We start from the raw sequence: 17339 nt of genomic DNA on the forward strand, positions 1-17339 counted from the left end.
AGCGAGGCGACGGAACGAGGCTTGTGCGCGTCAGCTGGTCGGCCAGATGAAAAAAAAAAAAGAGAAAAATGGTGTGATTGAGTCTATTCCCGGCCAGCCCGGTTATGGATTCATCACAGCGGCGCAGTAGGAGGGAGTTCGGGCACGCCGGTTGCATAAGCGGCGGCCGCGGCTCACTCTCGATTTATATTTAGACGGCATGATTTCGTCCCATTTGTCAAAGCGAATTAGGAGCGCTCCTCCGACCGCCGTTGCGGCGCGAGCGCTGGCCGCCGTAGCCCGATCCTGCCGTACTGGTACGGTGGAGCGGGTCAGGGTTAGGAACGCTCGTCTCGGCACTCGACGGAGTCCCCAGAGCCACAGCACGCATTCTCGTTTGAGCCGAGGCGCGGCGTTGGCCGTGTGAGAAATCCCACGGGAAGGGACGCTGTCCAAAATCACATGTTCTTGTCACAAAATGAGGCCGAAAAATGTCATATTGCCCATCGCTGAGTGCTCTCATTGTATGAATGGCAAGGAGGAAATGATGCGCGCGCACACCGTTCCTTCGCGGGCGGGAGAAGAAGTAGCGGCGGCGACTTCTTTTGGCTTTGTACAATCACATTTGTTGGCTCTGTGCGTGGAAGACGCCTGGCTGTGACTTTGTTCCGTCTTCCGATAGGCCGGAGTGGCTTTGGAATTGCGTTTGCCCGCACGGGCCCAACCGACAGCCTAACCGTCAGCGGAGGCACGCAGGGGAAAAGCGTCCACTCGAGGACACGGGTGACAAGTCATCGGGTCGCAGATAGAATTAGAAGCGCGCATTCTTTGCCTGCCCGGCCGGCTTCGGCCGCGCCCACGTCGGCTTGGGAAAGTCGCGTTGGTTCCAAGCGCGCCAAAAGCAAAGCGTCGTGAAAGGCCACGCCGCCGCAACAGAAAAAGTCAAAACAAGCTTCAATCCCTGAAATGTCTCTGAAACAAAATAGCGGCGACGAGGTTTTTGGACTCGCTCACTCACTCGCCGACATTTGCAAAGGGGACTCTGCGCTCGGGTGGGCGCAAATCGAAAGCGTTTCAAGCCCGCGCGCACGCATCTGCTGCGCGTGACTCTTGGGGGGTATTGTGAGCTCCGCTTTCCCCCCATTGTCCCACCTCCTTGAATCGCCGGAGTTGTGCTGACCCTCGGTTCCCCTCTTATGTCAGAAACCCAACCCTCATGCGGGCTTAACTCGGCACACGCGAGCCAGGCAATCGTGTGGGGGGGGGGCACTTCAGCTCTGATGTAGTCCTCGTCTGTCTGCAGTTGGAGCAGCGGCGTGTTTGTTTGTTGGAAAGACTCTCGTTCATTGCCGCGTGGCTTTTATTAAACGGGGAGCTCCACTCCAACCTTTGCGCAGAGGGAGCCTGAGGAAGGGCCTTCCTTTTATTGCCTTCAAGATGAATATTGTCGCCATTTGCCGGATGAAAAACAACCCGTGGACGCTTTGGCTTCATCAATCTTCCTGCGCTAGAAATAGACAGGAGCGGGCTGGGGGGGGGACACACACATCCAGAAAAATGGGCCACCCCCCCTCCTCCAAAATAACCAAAACATCGACTAAGGCGCAATCTGAACTTGGGAGTGTGATGTCACCGCACAACTTGAGCCGCTCGCCGGCTCGCCCTTTGAAACGTGAAATGGCACGAGGTGAAATGAAACGACGTCGCACAATTGGGTTGAGCGTTTGCGGTCTTTTTACGAGCCGCCGATAGGGAGACGACGACAAAAGTGTCATTGTTTTTCCTCTTCAGCAAACGATTACGAGTGCGGCGGTGGCCAAAATTCTTTGGCAGTGACTCATCATTTGTGTTGTCGCTCACTTTGCCGCTTCGCTTTTCCCGTCGGAGCTTCGCAGGGCTTGTGAGTCTCGCGCCATAGAAATGGAAGAAGCCGGCCGGGCGGGCTTTCCTCATTTTATTGTCCAGACTTTTGTGTTTGAGGGCCAGATTCAGAAAAAAGTGGAAGAATGCAAGAGCCGCTTTCTTCCACTTGAAGTTGACGTCTTGCTGTCATTTCCTCGCTATATGGGAGTCCATTTATGAGCAGTCGCGCCGCCTCCATTGTTCTTCTTCTGATTCTTCTTCCTATTTTCCAGCTAGCTTTGTGTGCCGCGTCAAATGTCATTTTTGATATATGCCGCCGATGGCGGGCCGCAAATGGTCCCCGGGGCCCCAGGTTGGTCACCCCTGCGGGGATGGAATTTATTCCAGCTTGGGCCGATGTAAAAAAAAAAGCACCCGTGCCGACGCCGGGCGTCGCGTGATTGGCGCGCACGGAAAGTGCCAAATTTGGCAGCAATTTCCGTCAGCCTCCCGCGCCGCCGCTTCTCGTATGTATTTTCAGCAAGATCGCCGGGAGGTAAACAAACATCTGCGGCTTGGCTGAGGTTAATTGCCTGAATCCAAGACAAATAGCTCGCGACAAGTCCAACGAGCAAGCGGGTGTTTTCTTCCTCCTCCGTTTCCGGTCGATTCATCTTCCGCCACGTCCGTTGGATCCTTTGCGTGTTCCAAACGGCCCTTCCGCTTCCAAAGTCTCCACCTCGAGCGTGACCAATAGCGAGCGTCGCGTTCATCCCGGCCGCGCGGCGGCATCGCGTCCGTCGTGGACGCGGACCGAGGCGAGGCACCTTCCCTCGCGTCTCGGCGTGGCACGTTGTCGCGGCCGCGGCGCTCGGGGGATGGATTATCATCAGCGATGACTTTTTGCGGCCGTCGTGCGTTTGTTTCGGTTTGATCGTCGCCACGCGGACTGCAGACGCCACCATCTGGAGATCCCTAATGGGGATGTGCCGGGCGCCCGACATCGGAGTCAAGAAAAGAAGCATCGGAATTGGTCCGTTTAGCGTTTGTTGAAGCGGCGCGTACTTGACCAGTTTCTGTCAAACGAAAGGGGAGGAGTCGTCGCTTTGCAAAAATCATCATGATGCAATCCCCGAAATGCTCCCCCCCAGCCCTCAATGCTTGGCGATAAATACCAGATGAGCCTGTCGCGGCCTGAAGTGATTGAATCACTCGAGACGAGGCCTTGCAGGCGGCGACTCGCTCGCTCGCTCGCAGGTTCTTCCCGCTTGGCCGCCGTCCCGACGTGTTTACATGAGGGGCGGAAAATGGAGCCTGCTGTATCATCGCTTTTTTTTTTTTTTTAAGAAGGGCGCACGAGCACGCCAGCGATGAGAAAACGCGTCTGAGGAAGCCGGTTTTGCCATTCAAAAAAAAAAAAAAGTCACTCTTTTGCAGCCAATTTGAAATGAGAGCGAACGGCGCGCTCAGGCAAAAACGGGAGACGCCGTGGCCTATTTGACAGTGGCGGTTTTCCCCCCATCGAGCTCATGGGGTCGCCTGAATCCCATCCAGTGTCGCGCTCTCGTCCAATACGTGGCCTTGTGTTGATCATTTCTTTCCGGGGCGATGCTGAAATGTTTCTCTCTCTCCCTCTTGTTGTCCGCCAGTAATGAGTCGGATAAGCCTTGAAGCTGCTCTGTAGCGCCCCCCCCCCCAACCCCCCTCTCTATGAAAGCCAAATTGAAATCCCTGCGGTCCCCCCTGACGCCCTCAATGATGTTTTGAAGGTGATCCCGTTTCAGCAAAGGCTGCACGTTGTTATGTAACAAGGCTTTGTTGTCGTCAGGAGCTCCTGGGCGCGACACCTTCACGTATCGACTTCCCCTTGTGAAGCAGCAGAGGTAGAGGAGGTCACATGTCACATACTGGACGTGCATGTTACATGTGAGGCTCAAGCTTCACCTTCAAGTTACTTTTTGGGTCCGGATGTTGCTGTTTCCGACCAAAGAAGTTCCTTCCGTCTTCGAAGATTGTCCGATGAGATGATCCTTCATCGCCGCGGTCTGTTTGCTCGCGACGCAACGGCTTTGGTGGCTTCGTTGGCCATTCTCGGTCAGGTCGTTGACATGCGCTTGAATGAGTCATTCAGACGGTCGGCGACATGTTAGTGGGCCAGTTAGTTCAAAGTCAAATAAGTGTTGGCCAGATTGGGATCGGTTAGGCACCGAAATGAAAATCGGGTGCATTCTTGGCCAAAATGTTGAGATGTTCTGCCGGCACCTCACACGACGAGGGAACTTTTGTTTGGGCTACGAGACGTGTTTTTGCAGCACATGCGTGAGCAACGCCATAGCGGAGCGCTTTTCGTTCCCATTGCACTCTGAATAAGCTTCTGTCAAATGTTTCCCTGCAAAGGGAACGCTTGTGCCTTCGCAAGCCCTCCCCCGCACACGCACGCACGCACACACGCACAGAGCACCAATGAATCAGATGAGAATGATTTTTTTTATTTTTCATTTTAATCCGTTGCAGTAATAAACTTCTTTGAAGGCCTTAATTGGCCCTTCCTGGAACAGCAGAGTTTTGCTTCATTTCATCTGATGAAAGCATAATGTTATCCCCCCCATCGGCCTGGGGGAGGGGGAGCGGGCACAACAGCGCACAACTAATGAATTAAGAACACACAACTGCTTTTTTTTTTTTCAAAGTATTATGATGATTTTTCTCCGGCTCGCCCTCCCAAATGACTTTCATAATGAGGGCGAGAAATTCACAGCGAAGCGCAGTCTGCTCTATCGCCTTCATTTGAACTGGTGCGTGCGTGCGTGCGTGCTTGCGCGTGTGTTAGCATTGAAGAAGATTGCCGACTAAAAATTGAAAGGTGGCAGAGCGAGGTCGTGTGGAAAATGGAACGGGCGGGCAAGGGAGAGAGTCGGTCGGCTTTCCCAAAAACATGTCTTATGAACGGAAGGTTAGCCAACGTGCGACGCCCAAAGCGGGTGCCGGCGACCCCTGGAGGTCGTTGATCTCAAGCTTGAGCGCCTGCAAAATACTCGCCAATCAAAAATGTGGCGACATTGGTAAAAGTGCATATGTGGACTGGCAATTGGTTCCTTGTTGGCCGCGCGTTGCGCTGTCCCAACGCATCCAATAGATGGCAACGTCGTGGGAAAAAAAAAACCCCGGAATACACCCACTTTGTACTGCGCATTCGTGCCCCCCGCAGGATTGGAACGCAGCAGCGTCCTTTTTCTTCCCCGCCCTTTTCTGGAAATCATTTCTTCCAGCTTCGGATTGGTCCAACGTGTCCCGCTTGGCAGCGTCACGCGGGGACATGCAACGAGTCATCGTCTCGGGAGGCGGATGAAGCGTCCCCAAACCTCGGCTCGTCCCCACGCGGGCGCCAATCAATGGCAGTGGCCGCCGGTTGTTGGCCACGCAATGCGGCGGCCTCGTTTTCGGAGAGCGTCGCTCGACGGATGCCTCGCCGTGTTACGTTGTGGGGGGAATAATGGCAACAGACGGGGCCGCTTATGCAACGAGGGTCAATGGGGGAGGTGTCGCCGGGACGCCGAAAAAGCCCGCCATCACAACTGTGCTGCAATTCGACACGCTCCATCTCGACTGCACGTTTTTGTCTCCTTTTGTCATGAATGGCAACGTTCAAGCGGATGCAGGAAGTGCCCACTTTGTACGCTGAGCAAAATGCACGTCTCCATTTGACCAAATAAGGAAGTTAGGTTTCTGCAGGAGGTGCCAAATTTGTCTTCGGATCCAAATTAGGAGTTGTCATCCCTAATTTGACTTCCTCCACCGAGGAGGCTGCGGCATTTTGGCAAAGTGATACGGCGCTGCTATAAATACACGTGCGTTCGACCGATTCATTTTCATTTCTATTCATTGCTACATTGCGAGACTTTTGGTTTGATAGATATCTCTCTAAAAAAAAATTGGGATAATGTCGGTGTCTTCCATGTCCTCCACCAAAAAGAATGGTCACTCGTGTCTTCCACTTGTTGCAAAGTCGAGCCAGCGGCAAAAGTGGACAAGCAGCTCCCATCTCCCCCGCTCTTCTCGTTGAAAGAAACGATTGCGGACTCGCCGCATCCATTGCAAATTTGGATGGCGGTTGCCCGTTGCCGTCTCGGCTCCTTTCTTTCGACTTTGCCTCGTTGTCGCGCAAAATGAGGCGGCGGGTTTCCGGCGGCTCTCGCGGGAACTCCGATCGGGAGCTTTCCGAGAACACGACATCATCGTCGAGGTTCTTTCGAGGCAACGTCGTCCTTCTCTCTGTGAACGTCCCACTTGGAAGAAAGTCGTCCAAAAATGCTCCCGCCGCCGTCGTCGTCGTCATTGCGGCGTGCGGCCAACGGAGTGACTTGACGCAACAGGAGGCGTCCGGTCTGCTTTCACGCCAGACACCGATGCCTGCGGAAAGGCTGCGTGCAAAGGTCGCCGCTTTGATCTTTGATGTCCCGCTGCTGTCCTCAGCTCCCAACTTGAAGGGGCGACCCCGCAAGAAGAAGTTGTCCAGCTCGCAGCGGAGGGACTCCGCCGCCTGCGCGCCGCTCGCCGCCCACGACAGCAACAGCCCGGAGACCAAAAGTTCCAAGGTAGACAAACCGTTTGGGGGGGGGGTTGTTTTGTTCATTTGAACCGCTTTACCGAGCGCCCTCGCCTCGGCCAGTTGCCGGGGTATTGTTGGGATATGCCGCGCAAAAGGTACGGGAAGAAAAAGACCTTGTTATTTCGACGGCCAAATCGCTAAGCGGCGCTGGCGTCCGTCTGTCCGGCTCCCGTGCGCCGGCCGAGAATCCGTGCGCATGAAAATACAGCAAAGAAATGAGCGCTGCTTTTTTCAGGGCCACCCGGCGACGAGAGCCGAAGCGCCGGGGCCGATCCCGTCGACTGAGATCACCATATCACTCAAACACGTCACGTTGGCCATGACGACTTGGTTTTTTTTTTTATTTTTTGGTCGGAAGCGGGCGGCTAACGTGAGCACTTTTGTCCAGTCGGTCGTCATTCTCGCCTCAATCGGAGCCCGCGGATGCCATTGTAATCAGAAGGCCGCGGTGAGCCGAGCGCAGGGAAGCAGAAAAGTTGACGCTCGGCTTCCGCTTCAAAGCGTAAAGCGTCTCACTCTTGCGACCCGACCGCCGTCCCTCTCGTCCTCCCAGGTCAAGGCGAGCTGCCGAACGTTGAGCTCCGGCAGGCTGAGCTCCGCCCCCAAAAACAAAGCCGGCGGGAAGGAGAAGGACGCGGCGGAGGAGAGGAGCGACAAAGACGAGCTCGCCGATTCCTTCTCCTCGCTGGCCTCCCTGGAGGAGGACGAAGAGGAGGATGAGGAGGACGAGGAGGACATGGAGGAGCTGGAGGAGGCGGCGGAAGCGGCTGAGGCGGCGGCGGCGGCGGCGTCCTCGTCCGAGGAGAGCCGAGAGGACGAGCAAGCCTTCCTGGTGGAGCTCTACAAGTTCATGAAGAAGAGGGACACGCCCATCGAGAGGATCCCCTTCCTGGGCTTCAAACAGAGTGAGTCCACGCGCTTCAGCTCCCCAATGCTCACTTGGGGCGAGATTCCGCCTATTTGGACCTCTTCGCTCCAGCCTTGTTTGTCGCTTGACCTGCCGCCGAGTCCGCTGGCGTCGTTGGTTGCTGACTTTTTCACAAAAACGTGGAGACGAAAAGCAATGACTATCGACTGAATCGTTGAGGCCGAGTGTTTCTTTCTTTTTCGACGTTTATGAAAGACGCAGCAGGTCGGATGAAGATTTCCGTCGGGGCAAAGAACCAAACGTGACGACGGGTTTCAAGAGCGCGAGGAGGCCCTCGCCCTCGCTCGCCTCATCCTCAAAGTGGTGGAGGTGGGGCGACGGCTGCGCTTCACGTTGGGCTTTCATCGCTCACAAGCGCTTAGATGAATGCGAATGACCGCAAGAAAAGCCGAGGCCGGGATATCGCGCGTCAAACGGCGAGCAAAACGAGCGCACCTCGGAGGGACCGCCCTTCTGATGCTCGCGCGTCAGCCGGGCCGAACCGGAACCGGGTCGAGGACGTTTATTCAAGTTGAAAGTGGCATCCGCGCGATGCATTTTCTGTCCCGCCCGCTCTCGTACGGCTCGCCGTCGGCCGAGTTGGAATCTCGAGGGGAGGGTTCCGCCCTGCGCCGGTCAGCGGCCGCAATTTCACCGTTTGGGCTCTTCCCCGCAGCGGGCCTTTTGAAGGCGAGGAGGCAGAAACGCAAACGAGAGCTTCCAGACACCCGCCCGGGTGACGAATGAAGCTGGAAATTTGGTGCGCGTGTGCGCACTTTGTCGCTCGCCGCCCTCGAGCCCGGCGAGGTCGTTCCAGGCGCTCCGTAGAACGAGCTGCCGAAGTAGTCCATCATGCGGCGGGACGGGAGAATACGATCGCGCAAAGGTTCGCAGCGACGAGGAGGAGGAAACAGGGAAGGGGGGGGGCGCGAATCAATGCTGTCAAAGGCGCAGATAGGAAAATGTCATTTTGACAAATGCAAGGCTTTGTGTAAGCACAGATTGCATTTGGATGGATTTCTCCCCCCCCCGTTTGTCTTTTCTCTCGCTCTCGCTCTCTCTCCTTTTTTCCTGCGCGATTTATTGGCCCACCAACTCAAAATGCGAAGCCACGATGTTGCGGCAAGCAAATCCAAATGTTTAGCGGAGAAATTGCGGTTGAGCTTTTTCCGACACAGGCGGCCGCGCACGAGGCTATTTTTAGAAGCGTGTTACGCAACACTCGTAACGCCATCAAATGCGCTCGCTCCTTTGTGCTCACAAATCAATCGAGTTGTTGAAGTGAGTGCGCGTGTTCAAAGCAGACGAGACTCCGGGACTCGGACTTTCATTCAATCAGCAGCTGAAAACGGAAAGAATAAAAAAGTGACACGAGCGGAAAATGGTACACACGAACGACGGCGACCGCTTCAACTCGGGCACAAATGAGCCACATAAAATAGTAGGTGGTGGGTGGCGTTTGCTTGCCACCTTCTTTTTGCTTTCTGTTTGGATTTGATGAAGGTTTGGTGCGCGAGAGAGGGCTGGCTCCTGTGGGTCTGCCGCCGCGGCCCGGCAGCATTCGGCTGTTCGGAAATGCTCGTACCACTCGAACATTTGGCTTTCATTTGGCCCGAGCGGGAAGATGTCATGTCCACATTCCTTCCAATAAAGTCAACACCCATCGTTGGCGCTGCGGCAAGTCACACTTGTGTGTGTGTCGTCCCCCCCCCCAAAAAAATGCTCCTTGGCCGCTTCCTCTGCTTTCTCAAAGCCCCCGCCCCCGCGCAATGATGTCCCCGCCGCCAGCGCCCGCTATAAGTGGAGGACCTGATTTGACAACTTGCAAGGGAAGTCGCGGCGCGGTGTGATCCCACCAAAAAAGACGGACGGCGTTTTGCTTTGGCGCTTCTTCATGTGGCTCCGAGCCAACGTGGTGGCCAACGACAACATCGGCGGGAATAGAAATCTGGGCTCAAATTGCCCACATGATTTTTTTTTTTGTTCTCTTTTCCGCATTCCTAACAGTCACACGAGTGCAAACGAGTGAAACATGGGATGTGAAAAAAAACAAAAAGTTGCATCCGTTATACGCTTCCATCTTTGGCTACCCTGCTGCAGCTCGTGTCTTCAACGGAAGAATGTTCTGTTGTGTTGTGTTCAGTCAAGACCTTTCTGCCAAAGTGGGTCCTGACTTTGCGACGGTTCAAGAACGTGGACTCAAGTGGAAAGCCGCCGCATGAAAAGAGGAACATTTGATGAAGTCATTTGCCGTTTCGTGCTTGGAAAAAAAAATGAGCCAACGTTCTTTTTTTTAAAAATGGCCACCAAGCTTTTTTTGTTTGTTTGTTTGTTTGTTTTGTTGTTCTTGTCAGAAGAAGGTGATTTGCCAGAGTTGCTGACTTGTCCTTGTTTGTCTGCCCCCCCCCCAGTCAACCTTTGGACCATGTTTCAAGCCGCGCAAAAGCTGGGAGGATATGAGCTGGTAAGTGCTCGCATATGTGCCCGTCTACTCGTCCCTTCCTCCTCCTCCTCCTCCTCCTCCCGCCAGTTGGCCCATTTGTGGGGGGGCGGGGGGGAATTTCACCTGCCGGCGTTCAGACAAAAGTATTGGGACGCGATTGCGGGTAGTGAGAAAAGGCCAAAGTGTGCGCCACCCGGCCGGCCCTCGCTCCTTCTTGCGCAGCGAGCTCATCCGAGCGTCTTCAGCCCTCGGCACCGACGTTGTCCCGAACGTCCGACGGCCATCCAGCCGAGGGCTCTCCAACATTTTGGCTCCCGGGACCCTTTTCTCTCCCTTGACCTCCTCGAGCGTCAAGCCGATAGAGCGCCGTCGAGGCAAATGATTTGATCGGCCCCCAAACTCCGCCTCCCGAACCGTCCAAAATGATGCCACTGGAATTGAAGGCCGTCGGGAAAAAGTGACTTGGAGACATGGTGAGCTGAAGAGTGAGTCTGCGGTTTAGCCAAGTGCCCCCCCTCCCCCTCCCTCCCTCCCTCCCAATTCTCCCCCCGACATCCTTCATGTCAGATTTTCCTTCCCGGCCCCCCGGGTGACATGACCTCACGCGTCCTCCCCGCAGATCACGGCGCGCCGGCAGTGGAAGCACGTGTACGACGAACTGGGCGGCAACCCGAGCAGCACCAGCGCCGCCACGTGTACGCGCCGCCACTACGAGAGGTGAGTCGGCGCCCCGCTCACCGCCCGGGGGGCAATTAATTAGCCCAGCTCGTATTTGCGGGGCGGCGCGATGACCGAGCCGGCATGGCCGAGCGCGCGCTCCCCGCGGGTGTCTTTGTTTGCACCTTTCATCGCGAGTCCATGCCCAGAGATGATTCGGCGGCACTCGGCAACAAGATGACGATGCGCCTCTCAAAGCCCCCCCGCGTTCCATGCCGTCACGCTCAAAGGAGACAAACTCGACGTGATCTATCGTAGAGACGTATTTGAAAAAACAAAGCGGCGCTTCGTCACAACAAAACATGAGTTCACACGTGCCGACTGGGGGATGAAGAAAAAAAAGACACAAGCAAGCGATCGTTTTTCTGTTGATGCCCAATTTTTTCTTTGCAGCTCGCTCATTAGAAAGAAATCAATAAGCCGAGGGTTCGCTGCTGCGATCGGCGAGGCTTGAAGGATATTTATTCGGGGGGGCGGGACAAAAAAAAAAAAAAAAAAAAAGCTTGCCCAGATGGGCTGTCAGGCGGGGCCGCGCCGCTCGGAATTTCAAATGAGGTCATGAAAAAGATGCCATCAATAACCTTGAAATCGACTGGCCTTTTTGCGTGTGTGCGTGCGCGCGCCATCGTGATGCAGCGTCCGGCCGGCGCCTTTTAACAGCTCCTACATTTTTAATCGGTTGTTTTTAGTGTCAACGACGTGGCTCTCGCCTCTCTTGTCATTGGGCGAGGGGAGGGGAAGGGCGATGCCATGTTGCCGTGGCGACGCGCCAAGCCGTTCACTCATTTTTTGATTTCCAAAGTGGAGGGGGAAAAAAAAAACCCAGCCAAGTTATATAAAAGGTCTCCCCATTTGCCGATGTTTCATCGACGTACGGATGTCGCAAACGCGGCACTCTTAGCGTCCCGATCCGTATTTGCGGCCCACGCCGGGAATCGTAACAAGTGTACCGTGTGTGCGTGCGCGCGCGAGTGCAGGTGTTAGTCGGCGCTATCTTGCACTTGTCAGCAACTCTTGGCTTCGTCCTTGCCGTACTGCGGATGCATCACATTGGCCGTATTTCTGCCAGACGTAAAAGGGCATCGGAGGCAATCGCACTCGCCGCGAGGCAGAGAAAGACACGGCCCGATTTCACGGCCGCCCTCGCTTCAAGGAGCGGACCGCGTCATTGTTTGAGCCGAAAAAGTGATGGCGCGCCGGCCCCCGCTGACCCGCGGCCGAACGCCGGCCGCGTTGGCCTCAGCGGCGGCCCTCGCCTTCCCTTCACGCGCGACCTCTTGATCTCGGCGGCGCTCTGGCAACAGCCGCGGCCGTCACAAAGCGCCTCGCCGAGCGCGTGACGGCAAGTCACAAGAACGCCACGGAACCCGCCGCATAAAACGTGGCCAAAAGTGCAACAATTCTTCCAACGTTGGCCTTGCAGCCGTTATTGAGTCCAGAGAGGGGAGGGTCTTGACAACAAAATATCTCCCATTTGTTTTCTTCTGATTAGCACGTACTACTTCCTCTTCTTCTAGGAAGAAAGAGAGAGAGAGAGAGAGAGAGACAGGTTGAAACATTTTTCTGTCGGAAAATGATCCCCAAAACACATTTGAAAATGCAGCGACAGATGGCTCCGCAATTGCTCGTTTGTCACCATGGCGCCTCTTTGTACCAGTCAAGTCGATTCCATTGAACAGCACAGTCAGATCTTGTTGGGTTTTTTGTAACCTTCCCACTATTTTCAAAATGGCAAGATTGGCTGATTTTCCTCGTGTGGAATTCTGTCCAATGGTTTCTTGGAGATTCCTCAATTGTTGGGCGTAGCACACCAAATGAATGACATCCGGTCACAGAGGCAGAAGAAGAACGTATGCTGCAAGGCTGCTGCACTTTGGATTGGGATGTTTTCAAATTGTCCTTTTCTGTCTTTCGTTTTTTTTTTTGGGTTGGGGGGGGGGGCGACCTCTGTTCCTTTTGTCTCCGCCGCCGCTGCGCGTCGCTCTTGTGATCTTCACGCACTTCGGAAGCTCGAATGAATTTGGGGCGCAGATGGCGCAGGGAGGTTGCGGAAGTGGAGCAGCCCGCGGGCTTTTCCCTCCTATTTGGTGACTTGTTGGATTCCGACACGTCGCTCCTTCCTGGAACCCGAAACGCAGACCAGGGCAGCGCATTGCTGGTAAAATCACAGCTCGTTTTTGCCAAGTGCTCTTTGTCGCTCTCCGACTGTGCGAGCGAGCGCGCGGGAGCGAGCAGAAAGCCGTCGGCCTCGGCGCCGTTCCTTGGAAATGAGCCCTCCTGGATTTTGCTCATTTCTGAAGCTCGGCCGGACGGGCCCGCTCGTCTTGAGTCAGCGCTGATCTCATTGCTGCGTTTCTTCAACGTGAGGGCCCCGCCCCCCTCCAGGGCAAAACACGAGGGGCGGCTTCCTCAGTGACCGGCGCGTCTGAAAGGGAGCGAGTGGCTTCAGCTCAAATGGGAACCGATCACCTGTCGCTCGGACGTATCGCAAGTTGACTTTCCGCTTCTGTCACCACTCAGACGAGTGCGAGGAAGAATTGAGCCACCGCGCTGTGTGTCGCGATTGTCACCCTTAGTGTTGACAAAAGATTTCCGAGTCACTGCGGACTTGATGCCGAGTGAAAACAGTTGTTTGAGGCGGAACAAACCCCCCCCCCCCCCACCAAAATCCAACCAAGCAAACAAAGAAGCAAAGCAGCACATTAGCACGTGCGCAAAGCAAATGGCGTCCTCACCTTGAACTGCGAGTTGGATTTGACGCCTCCGGAACTGTCTGACAAGTTTCCAGAAGAGTTTGGCCCCCTTGGGGAAAATGTGAAAGGGGGGGGGGGCGTTCATGTTCCACCGCATCCAAGACGAACGGCATACGAAAACAAATGGGGCCTTCATTGCTTGACCTGAGTTGACTTGAACCTCTCCCGAGCGTGGAACAGCTCAACAGTTCAAACAGAAGGAGCCCCCCCCCCAATGCCTTTTTTGGTTGTTTTTTGGAAACATATCCTCTTTCTTTCAAACTTGTGACAGTGCTGTCACGTCAAAGGACAACAAAAGAGACCAAATGAAAATGGGAGCAGATCAACACATCACGTTCAAGTGCACATTTGAAAAGGCAAACGCAAAAATCCAAAATGAGCGGCAGAGGATCAACGGGGAGATCAAATAAAAACAACCACAAACTAAAAGCAAAACTGCAACCAAAAACCCCCCAAAATCACCCCACTTGAGCAACTAAATGTATCCTGGTGAAAACAGACGAAGGCAAATTTGGCCTTTTTCCGAACCGCACTCACTAGCGCCCTCTGAGGACTCGTAAAACAGAAATTGCCCCGGACGCCCGTGTCACTCATCAACCTGAAATTTGGTGGCGCAATCTGTCCGAACAGGATGCACAAAAATACCCCAAGCCCAAAATGGACCAAATTGCGGCGCAACAAAGGAGTTTCCCTGTTGAACCGATCAGAAGAAGCCAGCCGAGATGCCAAGCACAGTTGGGGGGGGGGGGGGTCACATGGTGTTAAAAAGTTGACTGACGTTTATGAGGGCTGTTAGAGCTCGAGCTCTAAGAAAAAATCCTTCCCAGAACGTTGGGAACTTCCTGACGTTCACATTTTGGGGGCTTTTTTTCTCTGACCAGAATAGCATGTTTGCCTTTTCCATTTGCGAGCCGCTCATTTCTCACTCAGCCCCCCCCCCCGCAGGCCCCCCCATCCCATTTTGACATTCATTCAAAGCAGTCGCCGTCATTCCCACACACTGTCCAACCGGCCTCGGTGCAAAGTTCCACTTTTGGAGTCTTTTCTGGGGGGGGCACGGCAAAAATGTCTTTTCGATTTGTAGCAAGAGCTGCTGCTATTTAGTTTTGGTTTTGTTTTTTTCAGCGGTTGCTCCTCTGGCCGAATGTGCCATTCCGATGCCTTTGCTGGCTGCGGCTTTCACGTCATGGTCACATTTTTTTCTCTTGGCAGGCTGCCGCAGCAGCTGGATCAAATGTCCTTTGCCTGCCTTTTTTTTTTTTTTGTTGATGTTCAAAAAGCAAACGAGCACACGAAAATTCCCACATAGTCACCCGAAGTCTTTCAAGCAAAACATCTCAGCTTGATGGATGAATTGTTTTGTGGCTTCTTGAAAAGGATGACTTCCTTTTCATGAAAATGTCTCCCGATGGAGGACGTGATGTCGTCCGGCGTCCCCGAGCAGCCCTTCTCGACCGCGCCGACGCCCGGCGTACGCTCGGAGCCCCAAAGAACGGTAGCGCTCGCGGTCGTGGCCGCTACCTTCAAATAAGGCCGCCCGCCGCCTGCTACCCATCTCTCCTTTGAGCTCACGTACGGCGCCGGTGATGTCGCAAACGCGGCTCTGCGGTGCAGAGAGAGCCGCTTTATTCACTGCCGGGCGGGAGCGCGCCATTTTGACCATCTTCAAATGAACGCGTCGCCGTTGCGTTTGCCGGGCCAACCGCGACCTTCCTTCTGTCCGCCCTCCCGCAGGCTTCTGCTCCCGTACGAGAGGCACCTGAGAGGCGAGCAGGACAAGCCCCTCCCGCCGGCCAAGCCCCGCAGCCAGGAGAAGGCGCCGTCGGCCAAGGCCAAGAAAGCCAAGGGCAAGCAGGCGGCCCGCAAGGAGCGCGGCGAGGCGGCCAAGGGCCGGCCCCCGTCACAGGTTGGTTGCGGACGTCCGCCCGCCATCTCGTCGCGCGTTGTCCGCTGCAGCTCGAGGGCGTGCACCCGCCGGCCCCCCTGGGTGCGGGCCGTCTGCGGCTCCGAGGTCCTAACCCGGGAGACCTTTTGGAAGGCCGACTTGAGGTTCTCGGTGACCGCAAGGTGCCGCGGGGGGCTTCTGTGCCAATGACTTTGGGGAGGCACGGCGGGTCGTCCACTGCCGGCCTTCCTTCTCCGATGAACGGATCGTTATTTTCCATCGCCAATTCATCGTGCGGTTACCATATTTTCATTTCAAATTGGTCCGCCTCCTCGGAATTTCGTTTTTTCAATGCTAAATATTCTCCGCAGGTCGTCTTGATTGTCTGGAGGGAATCGAAATTTGAACTTTGGAAAAGAGTGGACAACCCGTAACGAATTGATGGTTGCTCATTTGCTGCGCTGTCAAAATCGTGATGGGATGCAAAGTACATTTTTTTTTGCTTTTCTTTTCAATCCAATTCATCAAATTATTTGCAAAATAATCAACAGACTAATTGATGATTAAAATCATCGTTAATTGCAGAATATACATGTGGTGCGTGCTCTAAGGCCCCAATAGTTTACGATGCAGAAATGACATGGCTTTTATTCTGCTTCATTGTAACGATTTGCATTTTTGAGGGCCTAAACATCAGCAAAAACCAAACTTTGCCCCTCGCATCGGGCCTGGCGATGTTCTCATACATTGGGACAAAAAAAAAAAAAAAAAAAGATTGTGGACAGAGCACAGGCCAGACTGCACAACGTAAGCTGGCGCGCTTGACCGCGACAATGATCAAATGACGGCGATCATGGTTTGCGCCCGCAGGACTGCATGGTGAAAGGGGAAGCGACCGCGAAGCCGGAAGCGCCGGCCGTGGAGGAAGCCATCGTCATCGAAGAGGAGGAGCTTCACCTGACACTGAAGAAAGAGGAGTCGTACGGCGGGCAGACGCCGCGCCGCAAAGAGGGCGGCGGCCCTGGAGAAGCGCCGCTCGCCCCGCGGCCCCTTCGCGTGGCGCCTTGGCCCGAGTGGAGACGGGTCGGCGGCGAGACCGAGGTCCACCCGCCGGTGGCCCAAAGCTCCTACCCGCCTCACCGCCGGGACCAGAACAAACCCGCCGCGCACGTCGCGCTGCCCTCCTCCGAGAGCCACGGCGGGAGAGTGGGGAAGGTGTTCCCCATGTGCAAACGGGACAGGCGGTCCCCGGACCCGAGCGCCGATCCCTTCGTGGAGATTCGGAAGGAGGATCCCGCGCAGATGGCCGCCTACCGCAAAGTCGGCCGAGGCGTCATGTCTCCGCTGGCCAAGAAGAAGCTCCTCTCCCAAGTGTGCGAGTCCGCGTCCTTCTCCTTGGCGTCCCCCGCGCCCGAGCGAGACGCGGGCGGAGGCGAGCGGGAAGGTCGCAGGCGGCACGAGTCGGATGGCGTCCCCGAGGCGGCGCCCGTGATGCTGCGGCCGTCGGTCATTCAGCACGCGCAGAGCAGCAGGCCGGCGGCGGCGGCGGCGGAGAGGAGCGGCGGCCGCATCCTGCAACCTCACGTCGGCGCCCCCTGGCAGCCGTACCTCCCCGAGACGCAGGAGAGCACCTCGGAAAAGCTCCTCCAGGCCCGGGGCTTCGCCGGCGACTGCTACTCGTCGCCGCAACTGCGCAGTCTGTACAGGCAAACGGAGAACCGCCCGGGCCAGAACGAGCTGAGCGCATATGCCGACGAGGCGGGGCGGGGCTTGGTTCGCCCGGGCCCGGAGCGGGAAGGCCCACCTTCCGGCTCGCGCTACGGCGACCGGGCGCGCGCGGGAGGCGAGAGCGGTGAGGCCGAGGACGACGAGCCCCGGGATTTGACGGTTTCCACACGGCTCTGCCGGCGGGCGTCCGCCTTCCCCGAACCCTCCTTCTGCAGCTTCCCCTACCCGGTCGCGGACTCTCACCCCAAGGCGTGCAGGGTGCCCCCCATGACCATCTCGCCTCCCGAGCGCGACCCGTCGCCGCCTTTTCCCGCCGGCAAATCCTCATCCGACCCGCCCCTCCCCGTGCTCGTCCGGCCCGGTAAACGAAGCCTCGGCGAAGCGGGGGGCGGGGAGCCGCCCGAGAGGAAGGTCCGCGCGGTGACCCCCGTCCAGCCGGCGCCCGCCGTCCGACGCGGCGACCCCGAGGAGCTGAA

At 56.0% G+C, this 17339-nt stretch overlaps 1 protein-coding gene across 1 annotated transcript in view; it reads left to right on the forward strand.

Moving 5' to 3' along the window:
• arid5b (AT-rich interaction domain 5B) overlaps positions 1-17339 on the forward strand; it is a 50041-nt gene that overhangs the window by 28110 nt on the left and 4592 nt on the right. The window contains exons 6-11 of the mRNA XM_019860015.1: positions 6295-6416; positions 6984-7335; positions 9749-9801; positions 10400-10497; positions 14985-15156; positions 16006-17336. Coding sequence (XP_019715574.1) covers positions 6295-6416; positions 6984-7335; positions 9749-9801; positions 10400-10497; positions 14985-15156; positions 16006-17336 — 2128 coding nt within the window. The remainder of the gene's footprint in view (positions 1-6294; positions 6417-6983; positions 7336-9748; positions 9802-10399; positions 10498-14984; positions 15157-16005; positions 17337-17339) is intronic.

Source organism: Hippocampus comes, unplaced genomic scaffold (genome assembly GCF_001891065.2).
Source record: "Hippocampus comes isolate QL1 unplaced genomic scaffold, H_comes_QL1_v1.1 scaffold39, whole genome shotgun sequence".
NCBI classification, from domain to species: Eukaryota; Metazoa; Chordata; class Actinopteri; order Syngnathiformes; family Syngnathidae; genus Hippocampus; species Hippocampus comes.